At 41.1% G+C, this 19136-nt stretch overlaps 1 protein-coding gene across 10 annotated transcripts in view; it reads right to left on the bottom strand.

Annotated features, from left to right (window-relative positions):
• The window catches only part of grip2b (glutamate receptor interacting protein 2b), a 217787-nt gene that overhangs the window by 97975 nt on the left and 100676 nt on the right, over positions 1–19136 (bottom strand). For 2 of the 10 annotated variants that reach the window (XM_070549514.1, XM_070549519.1), the window contains exon 1: positions 12569–12851. The exons of the other annotated variants lie outside the window; for them this stretch is intronic. In XM_070549514.1, coding sequence (XP_070405615.1) covers positions 12569–12623 — 55 coding nt within the window. In that variant the 5' untranslated portion in view covers positions 12624–12851. Of the gene's footprint in view, positions 1–12568; positions 12852–19136 lie in introns of those variants that run through there. 10 annotated transcript variants of the gene reach the window in all.

Genomic DNA, 19136 nt, shown 5'->3' with positions numbered 1-19136 from the left:
TTTCCTTCCTTTTCTTTCTGTCGTTGTCTTTGATGTCACCCTCTGTTGTTCTCTCCTCTCTCGTCGTTGTCGGTCTCCCCTGTTTCCTGCCTCCCTCTCAACTTCTTTCTTTCTCCTTCTGAAGCTCTCAAGTGAACTGCAGCGGCTCCCTTTTGTGGAGGCATGAGGGGTGATTCCTGATCGGTCGCAGCTAGTGTCCACAGGCAGGCAGGTGTGGAGGAGCCTCAGTGTGCCCCTCTCCGTGGTGATGATCCTCTGAAGCGCATAGAGGGGCAAGAGCTGGAGGGTGCTGTCCAGGGTCCTGAACCAGGATACGTTGAATTGCTATTAAATAAGCTCAGGAACTCAGGAGTTGTAACAATCATGTGTATGTTGTGCAATGGTTGGGTTGTTAGGAGACTGAAAAACGATACAGAATTTTTAAAATTCAATGTCAATATTGGCCAATGTTAATGGTAGGCCAAGCCCATGGGTAGCCTGGCCCAGAGTAGAGCCAGTGGTTCTTCAGTAGCAGTAGCTCAGGTGGTAGAGCAGGTTGCCTCATGATTGGAGGGTCATGGGTTCGATTCCAGCTCCCACCTGGGGTATTCTGCTGTTGTGTCCTTCAGCAAGACACTTCACCCAACTTGCCTGTGTTGGTGATGGTCAGAGGGGCCGATGGCACCAAATGGCAGCCTCGCCTCTGTCAGACCACCCCAGGGCAGCTGTGGATACAAAGTAGCTTACCATCACTAGCAGTGTGTGAATGTGAGAGTGCATGCAAGTGCCTTTGAGCGTCCTAAACAAGTGCTATATAAGTTTGATTATTATTATTTTTATTATTATTATTAATATTATGGATGTCCCTATCAGGTTTTTTTGCCCTCGAGTCCGAGTCATTTGATTTTGAGAATCTGCCGATACCGAGTCCCGATCCGATACTTTCGATACAAAAAAATAATAAAGAAAAGGAAGAAACTGTTCCAGAATGTTCCTTATTTTTTAATTTAATTACCTTTTCATTTTAATTTTTAACAACAGATCACTTCTGTGAGGAAGCTTGAACAATCAAGTAATAAATAACATAATTTTTTCACTTTTGGACTTTATTGCAAATATAAAAAGTCTAATATAAAAACAGATAGCACTTCAACTGAAAATACCTGGAAGGGGTCTACTGTGCCTCAGCCCCAAAATGCTTAGATACATCCCTGGGCATGGGGCGGAGTTTTGAAGAAGATCTGAATTGTATCAACTATATAAATACTACATACTGATAAATTATTGCTTCATACAAGTACAAACATGTAGTGGGATAAATCTACCTACATTTTATTTTTTTAAGAACTTAGTTTTGTTTTCTTGGTTTTTATTTTCCTGTCTTCCTGTCCTGTCTGTCTCTGATCTTCCTGCATCTCCCATTCCTCCAGAAAAACTCCTGCCTGCTTCCTTCTTTTTCACCTCACAAGTAACTTTTTAACTAGCAGATCAAAATTATCTATTGACCGCAAAAAAAGCGGAGTGTGCGCTGCTCTGCCCGGCTGCGCCAGTGACAAGCGCTGCAGCGCGAGCGCGTCCACACGTCATGCTCAAGTACAGACAGAACTTACCAGAGAGAAAACGGACAGGAACGACTGTGTGTTAATTGCATTTTTTGTGGTGACGCCACTTAGAAACTTAAAGAATGTTACGGTGGCTGTGTGCAGAAGTCAGCTGGAGATCATGAATGATCAGCGGTCTGCCTGCCGCTCTCTGCATCTCTGCTCAAAAGAATCCCCGCTACGCTGAGTCCATATAAACAATATAATATCGGTAGAAACTGGATCTCTTTTGTGCTCCTTCTGGGTGTGTAAGTTCAGGGCATCAGGAGAGCCTGACAACCTTTAAGGAAAACCAAGTTGCTCTCCTGTAATTTGAACCCAGTATCCAACTCCAGATTGGGGCTTGGATCGGGAAGTAAAGCTCGAGTCCTAAGCAGTCTGAAATGATGTGATCGGGGCCGCTTTCCGATCATGCGATTGGCTCGGGACATCCCTAATTATTATTATTATTATTATTATTATTATTATTATTATTAGTATTATTATTATTATTATTATGTCGGGTGAGAGTTGGTTGGGATCCTTGCTGGATGCCCCTTGGGCCCTGCCATCAGGAGGCCCCCAGGCTGACCCAGGGCCAACACCTTGGCATCCCACCACGGGAGCTGGTGAAGGTTGCTGGAGCCTGCTGTCGATGCCTTTGCAGCCTGAGAATTTCCATCAAAGAACAAAACAAACCAGATTTCCCCTTTTTGGTCATGCTGATCTGTAGCTTCTACTGACACCCAAAAGGGACAAACTACAGGCTGAGCTGTCTGATTTTCACACCAGGCTCATTTAGACCAAAAACATCTGTTACTTTCACACCCTGGAGCTTTGCATAGGGAGCTTAGATTTATTTTCTATAATCCCTGATCTTCTACATTTCCAGGATAGGAGATTAAGCAAATAAGTCAGTCAGAGTGGCGTGCCGTTGCTCTGATGCTGCTTTTCACAGGTTTCTAAAGCTGGAACAAACAGCAGAGTTTGAATGTTGTCTTTAGGAACAGAAACAGCAGATTAAATATGAAACATCAGAAATCACCCCTCCCCACCTCAGCTGTTTCTGGGTAAAATGTCATTGGAACATTATCAAACACCTTGTTCCTTAAGAAACGATGAAGAGGGTTTAAGATAAAACCATTATAACTATGCAACAGTTAAAGGTATTGGCCAGACTCTGCATGGGAGTTGTAGAAATTCAGTTTAACTACACTTTACCATCTATAAAAACAGTTAGTTTTTATTTTGTTAGGGAATTTTGTCATAAACTATTATAGAAAATCAAATGTTCTCCTCTACGCAGTGAAGAGCAGGAGTCATTAGCATTTGTACACTGGTGCTACATGATACGCTGTATTTTGTGGTCTCAATGTTTATGGATACTTGTGTTTACAGCTGCAGCAAAAGGTCTGAGCCAAATGAGCAACAATAAAGTCATGAAAACTGGTGACGTTAGGAGGAGGACCTTAGCAAGCTGACTGCAAACAGTTTCTGACTGGAGCATGCGTGTTAGCTCCAGTAGGGAAAGAAGAGATCATTTGTGGATGCTACGACATGCTCAAAGGTTGGGACTAAAAGATGATTCACATATTCTGACAATTTATTCTCATGAGACTGGCAGAGCGCTAGTGTCAGATGGTTTAACCACATATTTACCACCAAAAACTGCAGCACATTGTATTTTTTTTTACTTTTTGTAGATAATTGAGGTATACTGGGGAAGCCTGAAGCAGCGCTGCTAGGCTTGTGTCTGCAAGCACAGAAACACAACAAAAGTAAATAAAAGGTACAGATCTTGGTTCTGAAGATGTTCACCATCCTTCCATGCCTGATTGAACCCACTGCGTTCTGATTGACTTGCTTGTTGTCTGAATCCAGCTGTGTATTCTCCTCTTCGGCTAACCAGCTTGTTGCTATCGCATGTTGGGTGACCCAGCTGCACTTAACTCTCTGATAACACATTCTCCCAGAGAAAAAGCAACTCTGACCAACTAGCTGAGGTTTCAGAAGCTACATCTGACTGATGACACGTTGTTGTCTGCTATAATGCTAACGCAGAAACACCAACGATACGCTACTGTTGACATGAGTGTTTGTGCAGAGTTACTGGCGTGCCGTCATCAGCTGGTACAGGCTCAGACTGGAAGCCATCTTCTGGTTTGAGAGCGCACAAAACGAAACACTAAATCCAAAAACCTTTTTTCCGCTGAGGTTTTAACACATGCCAGTCAAAGGAATTTTACCTCTGGCTGCCTTTTTTAAACTGCTGCTTACTGACCCACACTGAGGTTTGAGCCACAACTTTATAAAAGACAATAATTTATTTTTATTTTATTACTGTTGTGTTTACACATAATACATTTAGCAGTTGATTCATTTCACTACCACTGATTTCATTTAGAACAATTGCATCACTTCATGTTTGTGATTAGTTAGTTTTTTCTTCATTTTCATATAAAAACATGTCTTAATTAGCTGAGACAGTATAGAAAGATAATGGAGGAAAAGCATGCAGCTTCTGCCATTTCAGACTTTTCACCCCTCAGCTCTCTGGAATTTTAAATAAGTTCTTAAAACTCATGACTTGACATGACTTAGACATGTCGTTCTGATCCAATCATCACATTTTTCATCATTTTGCACAATAGTGTGTTTATTTTAAAGATGCTTTGGAAAACAATGCCTAGTTGACAAACAGCTGAACCAAGATGCTGAAAGGAAATCATCCTTCCATGCTGAAAGACAAAACCTGCAATAATCATAAAATAAGATGTTCTCTGAGGAAAATGCTCAACGCGTAATGTGTTTAAACAAGAAGACACAAAATCCGTTTGTATGTTGTATTTTTATTATTTTAATAAATTACTACCGGTAATTGTTCTTTTATTATCCACACTTTGACAGTTTTTGTTTTCTACATTTCTGTCGATGCACCACTGCAGGAAACTGACTCTCCCAGAGAAACTTTCCTGAGGCATTAATACAATAATATCTGAATCTGAATCTAAAATACTTGATTCAGTGATGATCCCGTAAAATTGAATAAGCTCACCTGACTTGGCACCGTGAGGATAAAATCTGAGTACTACAAACAACTACAATACTACAAACAACTTTTTTGTGACAATTTTACAATCCCAAACTCCTGGTTAATAACTTCATTTGGGATTTTGAGTCTTTCTCCAGTAAAAATGAAATCAAAACAGTTGCTAGACTTATCTAATCACCAAAAAAATATTCAATCTGACTAATCAGGTGACTGTTAAGGGGGGAAATTGCACTGTAAAAACTTTCCCTGTAAAAAGTAGTTTTCTGTTAGGTGTAAAAATGTGAGTGGGTCGGTGCAAAGTCTTTCTTTTGGTACCTTTAGGCTTCACTTTGACTTCACTAACCCTAAACTCAAACAAAGATTAGAAAAGGTAGATTACTCGGCCATGGGACGTCCAAAAGCAAAATGACTTCCTGGAAAAACACTTTTACAAAACTGATAGTTTAGTGTTGAGTCTCATCAAAACGTTCATCTGGAAACTTTTAGGCCTGAATGAAGGTCAGATCAAAAATTCAAAGGAAGTAGGACTTAATATCTTAATTGCTGCACTTCAAACCCTCTTTCATGTTTTATGGATGTTTCTCTGCTGCTTTTCTGGCTGTAAAACAAGCGTGAATGTTGATGTCCTCCTGAGGGAAAAAAAAACATCCTGTCTGGGTTCCAGGGGTTCGATGCTAAGGTTGCCGTTTCCTCTTTTAAATGCCTCGCTGGTTGGAAATCATGTAAACATTGTTTTTCCATTAAAAATGTCATAATTTAACTCCCAGCAGCAGCAGCAGCCAGACTCACATGTTTTAGCAGTACAAAGGATTTCCACTAACTCAGATTTTATCCTCATGGTGCCAAGTCAGGTTAGATCCTTCATCTTTACGGGATCATCACTGAATCAAGGTGTGATTTTATCATTCAGAAAGACAAATTCTTAAATTTAGCTCATTGCTCTGCCACGTGACAGATTTTAGGTTTTTCTTTTATCAGCCTTTGAGTGAATGTTTCTATGCTGCACCTTCTGCACGGGTACTGATCACCCTTTGCCTTAGTCTTTTATCTGATTCCTAAGTCTGAAATTGATTTGATCTAAATTAATTTGTGTATTTTAATTGTGCTGTCTTAATTGTGCTGTCACGTTGATTTTAACGGTCGTTCTATTCTTGCTACTGGAAAGCACAGTAAACTGCCTCTGTGTATAAAATGTGCTACACAAATAAAGCTGCCTCACCTTTCAGACAAGAATAATTGAGATGTAATTTTTGTTTACAATTGTTATTATTTAACATAACTAGGTAGGTGGGTGTAAAATGAACAGAGGGAGAGAGAAGGGTAAAACAAAGTGAGATTTAATCCCTAAATATAGCTTTTTTTTCACTTTTTTAAAAGAGAATAAAAGTTACATGTTACCAAGCAACACCAGCCTGAGAAAGAACTGAAAAGTTTTAATTCTCGGAAAATTACCAGAAAGATCAAGTTCACAATTGATGCGCACTTCAGGAGATCTAATTTGTGACTTTGTCGTTTCACAAAAAGTCAAAGTGACTGATTAGAGCACGGCTGTCATTAATCTGCAAACATCCTTAGATTCAGGCAGCAATGGATGCCGTAAGCTCCTCTAAAGGAAGTCGGGTTGACCTTTTGTGCAGATCTGAGTGAATGAACTGTTTTCTAGGACAAATGTTGCATGACGTCTGGAGACTAATCTTTTTAGAGTCTGATGAGGTGAATCAAAAAGGTTCAATCCAGCAGCATCTCATCTCCTCACTCACATCCTGAAACCATCGTCTGGCCTACGTTCACTTTTTAAGTGAGTTTATTTATCAAGCACATTTCATCGTCACAATATGCAACAGCAGTAAACAGCTGAGCCACAACAACTAAAAACAGAATCAAACTGGGAAAAGTCTGACTGAACCAGATTTTGTTCACAAAGAGAACCCAGTGTTAAAATATGAGTTTTAAAAGGATGAAACGGGAAATACACGAGGCTCAGTGAGATTTCAAAAGTACTGATGAGTCAGTCTGACAGCAGAAGACAACAGGTGCTGCATGGTAGAGAGCGTTTACTGAAGAATGCACGGATCGTAACTCAGAATGATGTACCGGGTGATAAATATGAGTCAAATTTAAGAAGTTTATTCAACATTTGTTGTGACTCATTATGTGTTACTAAAAATACACCAAAAGGTTATGAAGCTGAAATGTTCAGGACATATTTGGAATATCTGAAGAACATTTTCATTGAATTAAACGGAATGATTTTTAAATGGCAACTATTAGGGATGCACCAGTATTGGGCCGATACAGATACCAATACCAGTCTTGGTAAAAGTTAACTAATACCAGAAAATTAACTGATACCAGGAACCGATACCAATGCACTTGCCTGACAGTGGCTTCACTGTAACTAGTCATTTCTGTTCACCTAATATTTTAGTTTTGTGATCATTTCTATTAACATATTTTATTTTTTTTATCTAACTCACAGTCGTTTCCCGTTGAAAGCAGAGAAGAAAATAAAACCTGTATTCCAATTCATTGCATTTTTTTTTGTGTGTGGTAGTAGTATCGGTGTCGGTAATTGGTTTTGGTGAGTACTCAGATCCAAGTATCAGTTTGTAAAAGTAGCATTGGTGCATCCCCAGAAACTGCAGTTTTGGCTTGATTTTAGCACTCCTAGAGTTTGTTTTTACTCACTGTTGTAAAACCAGCGCTATGTGTTCATCTTTTTAACGCCGTCATCTAACAGCTGAAACATCACCTCAGCCTTCATTAGCGTGTACAAGATCGATTCATGACTACATCAAACAAATCACCTGTGCTCACGATCTAAAACATGCAGGAAACTTACTGGAAGCAGACTGCAGCACCAGCATGCCAGCTCTACTTTATTAAATCCAACAGCGACTGGTCCAGATACTCTAAAGCTGCAAGTGTGGTATTCTGGCCACAGATAGTGGAGGGGGTCCGAGTGATGCTTCATTAACCCTGTAAAGGGTCATTTTAGCATTTACTGGCTCAAGAAAATGATTCAAAAATATTAAAATTTTGCTTTAGACTAGACCGATATTTAAAAAAGCAAAGAAAATGTTATTTTGATTCTTAAACTTTACAAAAAAGATTGGTTAAATTCCCCAGAATAAGGCTGGAAAATTCTCGTCAGTGATACTGATCATCAATGATTAAAATACAGATGTTGTACCCCGCGCTCTCATCATATGTCCTTGTAATGTCTTCTTGTATATAATTATTTTAGTAGGGTTTCTTCTTCTTCAGCCAAGTTAAAACCCAAGTGTTAAATTTGTGTGTTTATAAAAACGAATCACCAGATGTTTCCTACTTGATCATCACGTCCTCTCCACATAGAATTTCCTCACCATCCAAACCTTCCAGGAAAGATATTTTGCTCTGAGATTTAATGTTTTTAAACGGTAAAAAAATAAAATAAAATAAAATGGTGGAATAAGAAAAAAGTAAAGTTCCCTTTAGAATATTTTAAGAACATGTGGTGAATATAAATATGGAAGCAATCACAGCCCACACTCTTCCTCTGCCTTAGAAGTAGATCATTTGTTTCATCATATGAAGCTTCATACTTCCAACTGCGAAAATGATCTCATAAGACTCAAAAATATGATGAATAGCAGGAAGCTGATTTAGGGTTTTCCCTCCTAACCTTTTACCCAGAAGCCACTCTGCTGTAGGATGCCAGCATGCACACCCTCCAGTTAAAGATGAGTTTTATTTAGCACCTTCAGCCGATCTGTCGTGGGGAAGAGGGAGCTGAGCCAGAAAGCCAGGCTCTCGATTTACCGGTCGATCTACGTCCCAATCCTCACCTATGGGCATGAGCTTTGGGTAATGACCGAAAGAACGAGATCGCGGATACAAGCGGCCGAAATGAGTTTCCTCCGTAGGGTGGCCGGGCTCAGCCTTAGAGATAGGGTGAGGAGCTCGGACATTCGGGAGGGACTCGGAGTAGAACCGCTGCTCCTCCGGATCGAAAGGAGCCAGTTGAGGTGGTTTGGGCATCTGGTCAGGATGCCTCCTGGACGCCTCCCCGGGGAGGTGTTTCGGGCATGTCCTGCTGGCAGAAGGCCCCCGGGTCGACCCAGGACACGTTGGAGAGGTTACATCTCCAATCTGGTCCGGGAACGCCTTGGGGTCCTGCCGGAGGAGCTGGTGGACAAGGCCGGGGAGAGGACGGCCTGGAGCTCCCTAATTGGGATGCTGCCCCCGCGACCCGGACCCGGATAAGCGGAGGAAGACGACGACGACGACGACGACCTTCAAATTTACTCACTACTGAACGATGTCACTGTTCTCTTATTTTGAAACCTTTGACTTTTCTACAGCAGGTTTTTACATGACTGGGTCATTTGGGGTGTAAGCAGCTTAGTCACTGTAATGCCCCCTCTTGTCTGGGAGCTCAAGAGGGACAACACAGAAAGCAGAAGAACATAAAACAATGAACTCCAGGAGTTTTCAACGAGAAAACAAAAATGTTTATTTAAACAAATGATTAGTCAAGTCAATGAGGTTTTGAATAAAGCTACAAATAAAACAAACCTTCTACATCTGATAAACAGTAAATACAATTTAACCCACAGGGAGAAAATACCCTGGAATCACAAAAAGCTGGACAACCCCCCAGCACTACTAAACACAACAGGACAGCTCTAAACAAACAGAAATCCCTAAGCAGGACTAAAAGTAAACCACAACATAAATAAAAGTTACAAACTACTCAAACAGAAAACTGCCAACCGAAGAAGCACCGAGCTTCAAACCAAACCAAAATGTCCTTAAGCCTAATTACATTTCTCTTAGCTCAGAACTCTCAAAACCATGCTTCAAAAGACTATAAACCACAGAGTTGTGTTGCCAAGGCAAACGGCTAGCTTAACAATAACCATACCACACAACACAAGGCGAGGGGAAAACACAGTAGCTTTGTGTCTTGCCCCCTGAGTGTCTGCTAAAGTCCTCCAGGTGAGGCTGAGTGGTAATAGCTGCTGCCTCAGCTGCTGGTAGGCATGCCTCTCTCCAAGGTGCTGATCCTGCAGGCTGACAGAGTGAGGGTGGCACACAGACGCTATCCTTGGTCCTGAAAGGTTGGGACTGAGAGACTGTAGGGGCAGCAGTAGAAATCGGAGAGGTGGGCAGATGAGCAAAATTACGGGGACCGTAAGAGTCAAAATATCTTAATCATGTCCAAGATTGTTTGACTTTTTTCTTCTTCATGTTCAAACCCTGCTGGTGGTGGTCGGAGGGACCGGTGGCGCCTGTGCTCGGCAGCCTCGCCTCTGTCAGTGCGCCCCAGGGCAGCTGTGGCTACATCGTGGTTCATCACCATCAGTGTGTGACTGTGTGAATGGAGGAATGATACACTGTAGTGTAAAGTGCTTCAGAGTCCTTACTCTGAAAGGCTCTATACAAGTGAAGGTCACTAATTAATTAATTAATTTGTCAGTTTGTCCATTCGTTCGTTTGTTCATTCATTCATTCATTCATTCATTCATTCCTTCATTCATTCATCCTACCAATCAAGTTAGCGCAACAGAAAAAGCATGAAGGACAAAAAAGATAATGGTGGAGACTAAAACAAACAAAAGCAAGAAAACATCTAATGAAACAAACATCTGAGACTGAATCAAATGCACACTAGAACAAGAATAAGATACTTAAAGTGATGATCCACTCAGACAGAAATAAAAGATGCAAAAAAAAGTCTGACAGGTTCCATCATCAACATGAGAGCGAGGAAGTGATGTAAACGAGAACCCTTGCAAATGTTTTGAGACATTTTGGAAACTCCTTTACAAATGTCATTTGTCCAAAAAGTCGGTGTTGATTATTGATGAGATGTTTTAGCTGATTCTTTGAGCTGAACTGAGATGACTCTGATTCCTCTCTGCTGCAGAAAAGATCACAAACTCCAAGAAAAGAAACACAAACCGTTCATTTTATGACTTCATGTGGCCTCTCACTTTTATCAGAGCACATACAGGAAGCCCTCCTTGCTCACATCAACTTTGCTTTTGGCCACACACACACTGCATCCAAACATAATAACACACACACACACACACACACACACACACACACACACACACACACACACACACACACACACACACACACACACACACACACACACACACACACACACACACACACACACACACACACACCTTTGTGCATCCATCTCCATCTTAATCATGAGAATATAACTGTAACTATCCTGCTGACCCGACAGCCTTGGGCTGTTCCCTAAAAGACCTGGGACACTTCAGCCTTATCTTCATAAATATCAGTCAGGTGTTTTTCTTCTGTAACATATAAAGTTAAGAAGCTTCTGTCCTAAATGTTTAAAGAACTAAGTCTGCTCTTGTTGTAACTGACAGTGGAGTTGCCTTTCCCTCATTCTCATACAAGAAAAAGAGAGAGACTCCTCAGCTAAAGCAGTTCGTCATGGGACAGTATAGTAGGACTCAAGAACTCCAGAGGCAGACAGGTAAACTCAAACATGATTAATAAACTGTTCAATCAAAGGTGTGGAAACGGGTTCAAGAAAAGCACATGAGACGAGAGAGTTAATCTCAAAGCCAGGCTCTCTCAGAAATATCCTAACCCTTAAAATATAAAGTCAGAGTTTTACTGGTGTTTTGATGCTTACGGTTACAGTTTAAGTCTCCATCTCAGTGTGTGTGTGTGTGTGTGTGTGGGGGGGGGGGGGGGGGGGTTATAATATTAAAAGTCTTTGAGGACCAAGAGAAATCACCATAAATATGTTCTTGGAAGAATTCACATGTATACAAGATTATAATTTCACCATTCTATCAGGAAACTTATCAAATACTTGTTTAAACTTCATCAGCATTGATGCAAGTTCTCATCAAACCCCTTCTGGCATAGAAACTGTCCTTAAAAGCCTGATGGACAGGCCCAGGAAACTAATTAGTCACCAGAATTACATTTCTACAGTAAAGCTAGTGCTAAAGCACCCAGATGGAGCATCAGGACTAGTACCTTCAGCAGAAACCCTTCATCATCTAGTCCCGTACCTGTCTGCTGCCCCCTGGTGGAATGATCTGATCTTCTGAGAAGTTTCTATATGAATCAAATATTTTCTCAGTGAGGATTTGACATCTATAACTTTGTTTAGTCAGATTTTTATCATGCTACAACTACACTACTTGGCACATTTCTCATTAAGATAGAATCAAAATAGTTTTTAAAAAGAACACAATCTTTAACAAATCTGAAATAAAATTGATTCAGCATGGTGAGCCATCCTCATCCTCATCCATCCTGGTGAGGTCAGGATTCCTCTTCAGGTAAACTCTTTCCCCATTAAAGAAGTTAAGAGAGGATAAAGTTAGGTAAAGCTGGAAAAAGAAACTTTGAGACACAAGAAGTGACTTGTTGAAGCTGACAAAGAAAAGGTAAAAGCAATCAGTGCCTTCAACTGCTGGCCGAATCACTTTAACCTCTTAGGTCAAGAAAAGCCACTTGCTAAGAGGAATGTGACATCTTTCATTCCTGTCACAGAAGAAAAGTGCACTCGAGTTGTTATGTTTCTTTTAGGGTACGGGTGCTGGAGATGGTCAGCGTCAGTAACACACACCACCAGGGTTAGGAACGAGGAGCGAAACACACAATAAAGCAATAATAATACGAAATCCACATCAGCAGGAAGGCATCCTTCACTTTCATCACAACGTATCCTCGCAGAGAAACACAAGGACGGTGCAGGGATGCAAACCTGCTACACACACATACAACTACACACACAAAGATCTATACACACACCACAAATACAGAGCTACACACAGGAGTGTTGCTGCCAGTCACAAACAACTGCTAGAAGAACCACACACACACACACACACACACACACACACACACACACACACACACACACACACACACACACACACACACACACACACACAAACTGTACCCTTGATCCGGCGTCTGATGACCCCTAACCGGCACTTAAGTGAAACTGAAAACATCCTCTCCTTCTTTTCGTCTCTTTATCTTCTTCTCTTCTCTTCTCTTCTCTCCTCTTCCTCCTGCTTTTCTTCCTTCTTAGTCCAACATAATGTGAGCCGAGCAAAGGATGGAAGAAGAGGCAGAGAGTGAAAGAGAGCGGTATTGGAGCTGTGGCCAGTCACATGGTACAGAGAAGAAGGAGAGACAGAGTCCTTCTCTCTCTAACAGGAGCTCCCTCTCTGCTCCCCTCCTCTCCCCTCCCCTCCTCTCTCCCTCCTTCACCTCTTCCTGTTGTTGTTCACTCGTTCCCTCTCTCTGCGTGGGAAGTGAAGTCAAACTTAGCCGCCTTCTTCCCTCCTTTCTCTGCCTTTCATTAACTCTAACGTTTCTTCTGCGTCCTCAGATTTTCCCATCTTTCCTTTTAACCCGACAGAACAACCTGAAGTGTCTTAATATAATAAGTATTACAAAAGATTTTATTTACCACTATCCTCCTTTTTAAATGTAGCATTTTTCACATTTTCATGAATTTTCTACCTACACAATTTTGGGATTTTGGTAAAAAATGTGAGAAAGCCCCGCCCCCTCTGGAGCTCAGATAGGCTTCACAGTAGGAGCTGGAGTTTAAAGGGGTCTCAAAAGGTCAGGCTTCAGGTGACTGAACTTGTGTTTTGGTATCGTTGATGGTTTTGAAACAATATTTTTATTTTATTTATTTTTATGTGTGTTGTATCCTCGACGATGACACACACCACTAACTTTTACAACACATATTGTTTCATCGGCCCTATTTCACAGTTTTTAAGCTATGTTTCATTAAGAATGAAGTCCTATTAATGCTCAGTGTTTTAGCTCCTCAGAGAAGAATAAAAACTCATCAGAGGCTGTGGCTACGGGCTACAAACATCTGTTATTTGTCTGTTTAAATGTTCAGACACATCTCTGCTCTTCCACATGCAAATGGGGAAGTCTGTATGTAAACAGCAGAGGAGCAGCAGAAACAAACAAGGCATTGATAGGACGGAGGAGGAGCCGAGTCTGAGGTCGCTTACAAAGCAGCTTGCAGAAAAGGTAGCAAAGGCAGGCTTTCCTAAATGTCTCAAACAACCAAGTCTGCAGCGTAGAAACAGAGTTGCTGGCTGATCAGCTGATGGTAAAAATATTATAACGGAATAATGAGAAGTTTGTTTGGCTGGTGGGAGAACTTTTGCATTTAGAGCCAAATATAAAAAAATCCAGCACTGGTTTTACACAGGATGTGTTATTTACCTGTCTGTATGTGTCTTTAACACACAGACTGTACCTCTGAAGAGTTCAGAGTTCACAACACATAACGTGTTCCATGTGGGAGATGCAGTGGGTCTTGGAGACAGAGCAGAGTTATTGTTGGAGAGTTTAAAAGCTTGTTTTTTGAGAAAATTGGACGTGATGCAGCAGTGATGGACGGCAGAGATAGAAGGAGACAAAAGTTTCTGATTTTGTTTATAAAAAAATCTGCAAGGGCGAGAAATGTCAAAGGGTTTGTCTGCAAAAGAGCAGAAACTTTTAGACGGATAGCTTCAAAGCTGGAGAGTGACACAACCATCTGAAAATACCTGAGCTATGGAGCTCCACAGGGGCGGAGCTTTCTCACCTGTCTTAGTAAAAATGGACTGTTGTCCACAGAGAGGTTTCATGGACTTTTGTCTATGTTCCTCTTTGTTCCGGACGAATCACGTTTGTTTGTGAAAGTGATCAACGACTGTAACAGAAGAGAAAATCAGTGGAATCCAAAAAGAAATAAATTCATGTTTTTTTTTTCTCTAATGATTTAGACTCTTACAGTAACAGGGTGTGTCTCTATGCTGTTTGTGTCCAACAGCGATCTGAACATTCTCCCCGGTAACCGGCCCGGTGTGGCTGTTCCACTGCTTTTGGAGTCTCTGTTTCTTTTTTCACATGTAAGAAAGAAAATAGTGTTTTAGTTAAATCTTCATTTCAACCCTTCCTCCTCAAATCCAATGCCTAAAATCTCCTGATCCCCTCCTGGCTCTTTCTCAACATCTTCTTCGCACTCCTGAAAGGTCTCTCTCCTTCTTACTGTCATGGTAACGGAGTCAGAGAAGTTTTTTCAGAACAGGACATAGAGATCAAAGCTGAAAATTCCTGGGCTTTGCAGAGGAAGATAAGGATGGAGAGTTGTGAAGAAGGAGGCTGGGTCATTGAAAGAGTTCTGAGCAGGCATGTGGAAACCTGGAGGAAAAGGGAGGATGGGGAATTGAGGGCAGTGCTGAAGCAGGTCACTGGGAAGAGGAACAAAACTATTCACTGTTAGATAAAAGACACGAGGGATTGAAGAGTGACAGAAGTAGGAAAAGGGAAAAGAGCGTAAACAGTTTATGTTTATTCATTTAGCAGATGCTTTTATCCAAAGCGACGTACAATTTATAACCTATAGGGCATGTTGTGATCTGTGGGGGAAACCGGAGTACCCGGAGGAAACCCACGCATGCATGGGGAGAACATGCAACTCCACGCAGAAAGGCCGCAGCCGAGTTTCGAACCTGCGACCTTCGTGCTGCAGGGTGATGTTTCAGAGAAGATGGAGATCAACTCCCACAGAGGAGCTGGGGACAAGCGGGGGACAGGTGAGAGGTGGAAGGAAAACCATGACAGGTAAGACATAATGAATGAGAGGAAGAGGAGTGCAGTGAGAGGACAAATAAAGTCCAGAAACGTGACTAAAGGAGGGAAGTCTGAAGAAGTCAGCTGTCTTCCAGTGATTCGACCTACACGCCAACGCACAAACTGACTATTTTAGGTACAGGAGCTCTTTCCCTTCCTTAGCTGCAGATATTAGCTGCAGGACAGGATTTATAAATATCTCCAGTATTTTACATTTAGCTGTTCTGAGCCCTTTCAGCTCATGTTTGTGTTCTAAGAGGTTGTTGGTTGAGTTGAATTTACAGAAACTAATAAATGAATGGGCTGTAGAGTGTCTGTGACGGATGTTGCTGCTGCACTCTGAGACTGAGCCGTGTTTCAAGCTGCTTTTCCATAGCTATGTGGAAACCTACATAAATCAAACCATACAAATGCAACAGAGTAAAGACATAAGATCTCTCCTGAAGCTCCTCAAGGGAGACGTTTATAATGAACATAAAAATTAATTATTCATGATTTTTTTCAGTCCTAGCCTCCATTTCTGTTGCACTGTGTGCACCAGTTGTGTTTATTAAAAAATATTAAAATAAAAAAAGGAAAAAAAGGTAATAAATCCAACTTTCCACTGTGAAAGACACATTTTTGATTCTGTTTTTGTTTATCAGACAAACCAAATGATCTCAGCTGCATGCACATCCTCAGAATACACCCACACATCTGCCCACATGGGAGGAATACACAGAATACTGTATTACACCGGCTCGGGAGAAAAGACAAGTGGACGAGAATTTTACATTATTTGTAATTATATATATAGTTATTTTTCTTTATATATATATATATATATATATATATATATATATATATATATATATATATATATATATATATATATATTTTTTTTTTTTTTGCAAAAACATTAAAACAGGTTCTTGGAAAATGTCCTTTTCTATGTCCAAAAGCATGGATGTCAGATGCATTAAATCAACACCTTTCCCTTACAAAGGTGCAACACAATACAAGAAGGATACAGCCTCGGGTCAGGGGAGACCTTTGGTCTGATTCTCTTTTAAAGACAACAGTCAGGTTTTATAAGATGTTTCTGCAAATTGGGGTGAAACAGGATTTTTACCTGGATGAAAAACAAAAGGGTTAAAAAATCATGGATAAAACACAAAGAAAGAGTTTTTTTAGAATGCGATCGCATCGGATTCAGGTATCTGGTGTGGAGTTGTTAATCAGAGCACTGCTGCTGCTCTGTGTGTGTGTGTGTGTGTGTGTGTGTGTGTGTGTGTGTGTGTGTGTGTGTGTGTGTGTGTGCGTGTGTGTGTGTGTGTGTGTGTGTGTGTGTGTGTGTGTGTGTGTGTGTGTGTGTGTGTGTGTGTGTGTGTGTGTGTGTGTGTGTTTGGCTGCTGAACAAACAGAGTGCAGATGTGAAAAGCAGCATGTAACATTTACCCCAAATGACAAAGATAATCATGAAACTTAGGGATGTTGCTTCAAGCTCAAATTCAAAGGATTTCATGCAAACAACAGAACTAAACGATATATTTATGTGGTTCTTATTAAAACCGTAAAATATGGGAAGAATATATAACAATATGTTTCCAAGCCGGTGATCTGGCTGCAATCCGGAGCAGCACGCAACGGAGAATCCTAAATCTGTGAGAGCAGGAATGGAACAATGCAGATGAGCAGAGCGAGAACCAACAGTCCACAGCTTGTTTAATAAATCATCACAGGAGCACAGTCCACAGAGCGCTGCAAGCAGCCAATATGGCTGCTCACTTCAACACATACACCGATTTGACTCAGGCTGAAAACAGGTCCGTGTTTCCAGGAAAAGGATTCCCACCAGACAGTTGGAAAGAAGTCTGCAACTTTCTAACAAATCAAGCTTCACTTAGGGTGCCGCAAATATGGTTTTATTAATACTGCAACTTATAATAGCTTTTAGGAAAAGCAACAACATGTTTTTGTGCTGATTTCAGCATCCCTCATGAACCCTTGGAGTGATTTTTCTCTTGGTTCACTCTCTTAAAAAGAAAATAAAGCAACATCTGCTGCAGTGAGCTGGACTCCACAGCATGCATGCAACACAGTGTGTAGAATTATTGATTTTAGTGAGCTGAACGATTCCTCTGGTCCACGACCAAACTCTGGTCATTTCTGAGGGAGGAATTAAAAGACCAGACAGCAGATGCTGGTGTGAGCCTATAGAATCAGCAGCAGGAGTAAACAGGAAGCCTGGATGTTGTTAAAAAGCAGAAAATAAATCGAAATCCGTGTTACGGACCCAAAATGGCTGCTTTTAACGGATCAGAAAGAAAAAAAGTAGAATACCAACAAACGTCATAACCTGGGTTACAGCTGTAACCAAAAGCTTTGAGAATGACAGAAAAATAGTTGTTTCCTCAGTTTTTATGACGATTGTTTACGTGAACTCCAGAAGACTCTGTTTGGAACTCCTACAGACGTGGTCTGGACCGCCGGTAGGCATGATCCGCACATCTATGCAAGTTCCAGGAAAGCTATGGAAGCCCATTCCTGTCACTTCAATAATAAATTAATTTCTGTCATAATAAGGATGTCACAGCCATCTACTTGAAGACTATGGGTCCCTATTTACCAAAAAAGTTACAATTATAATGGGAGTCATTCTCTGATCTCCTTTGATATGTGCCACAGGTTTAACACATGATGTCCGGGAATTTTAAAAACACATTTTGATGCCAGAAAAAGGCAGCAGCAAAAGTTATTTTGGGTTTTGTGTGAAAAGAGACTTCATGTTAATATCTTGAAAAAAGTTCCTTCTAGAAATGAGTTTCATGTAAAGCTTTGTGATTCATTGGGGAGTTACTGTTGTTTAACGACAAATTCCAAGGTAATGATACAATGTTTCTGTGGAAAACAGTGTACACACACACACACACACACACACACACACACACACACACACACACACACATCTAATGTGTGAGGCCTGTATAAGACATCAGAGAGAGTGCTTCGGTTGGATTAATTGAGCTCTGCTCTCATTAGCTGAATCTCTGGCAGGAAAGGCACACACACACACACACACACACACACACACACACACACACACACACACAGCTACAGAGGAGATCTGTCCTTGTGGACGTGACAGACACACACCAGATATTCCCTTTTTTTTTTTTTGGTTTACAAAGAAGACAAATATCATCAGAATAAAAGTCTGAACAGTGTTGGTGTTCAGTAAAAATGGAAATGCTCAGAACCTTATTTTGTTAGAATTCACTCTTTCAGTTAAACAGCCTGTCAGTTAGGTCTAGTCCACACGTAGCCGGGTTTTTTTTAAACGAATAACCGCCCCTCCAAAAACTTGCATCCACACCACCTCGTTAAAAAAAACTCTGTCCACACGTACCCGGATAAATACGATGTTAAGGACATGCCAGACCTGTAGGCGGCAGTACTTCCCCCGAATTGTATCCAGTCAGCGTAACTTTTCGTCTTCCTGCTTACGTTCAATGAAACATGAAACATGGCGCCCAACTCATTCGTCTGTGGTCTTCCACAAGGAGCAGTAATTCCGCTTTCAAAAACAAACAAGCAAAAAGCGCTTGGACAATTGATAAAGCGAGCGCAGCTCTGAGGGCATCCATGCTGTCGGCTAGTGTAAACACAGGTCGCACACGTGATGTCAGCATTTTTTGTCGCGGAAAGTGACGTTGCGGACCTTAAAACTCCGGTTTTGTCTGTCCACACGCAGACACCCAAAACGGAGAAAACACAGAACTTCACTTTGGCCGGAGTTTTTTAAAAGATCCGTTTTCGTGTGAAAAAACTCCGTTTTCGTGTGGATGACAGGCCAAAACGTAGAAATATATCTACGTTTTGGCAGATCC

Source organism: Nothobranchius furzeri, chromosome 3 (genome assembly GCF_043380555.1).
Source record: "Nothobranchius furzeri strain GRZ-AD chromosome 3, NfurGRZ-RIMD1, whole genome shotgun sequence".
Classification (NCBI taxonomy): Eukaryota; Metazoa; Chordata; class Actinopteri; order Cyprinodontiformes; family Nothobranchiidae; genus Nothobranchius; species Nothobranchius furzeri.
This window is presented reverse-complemented; position numbering and strand designations above follow the sequence as displayed.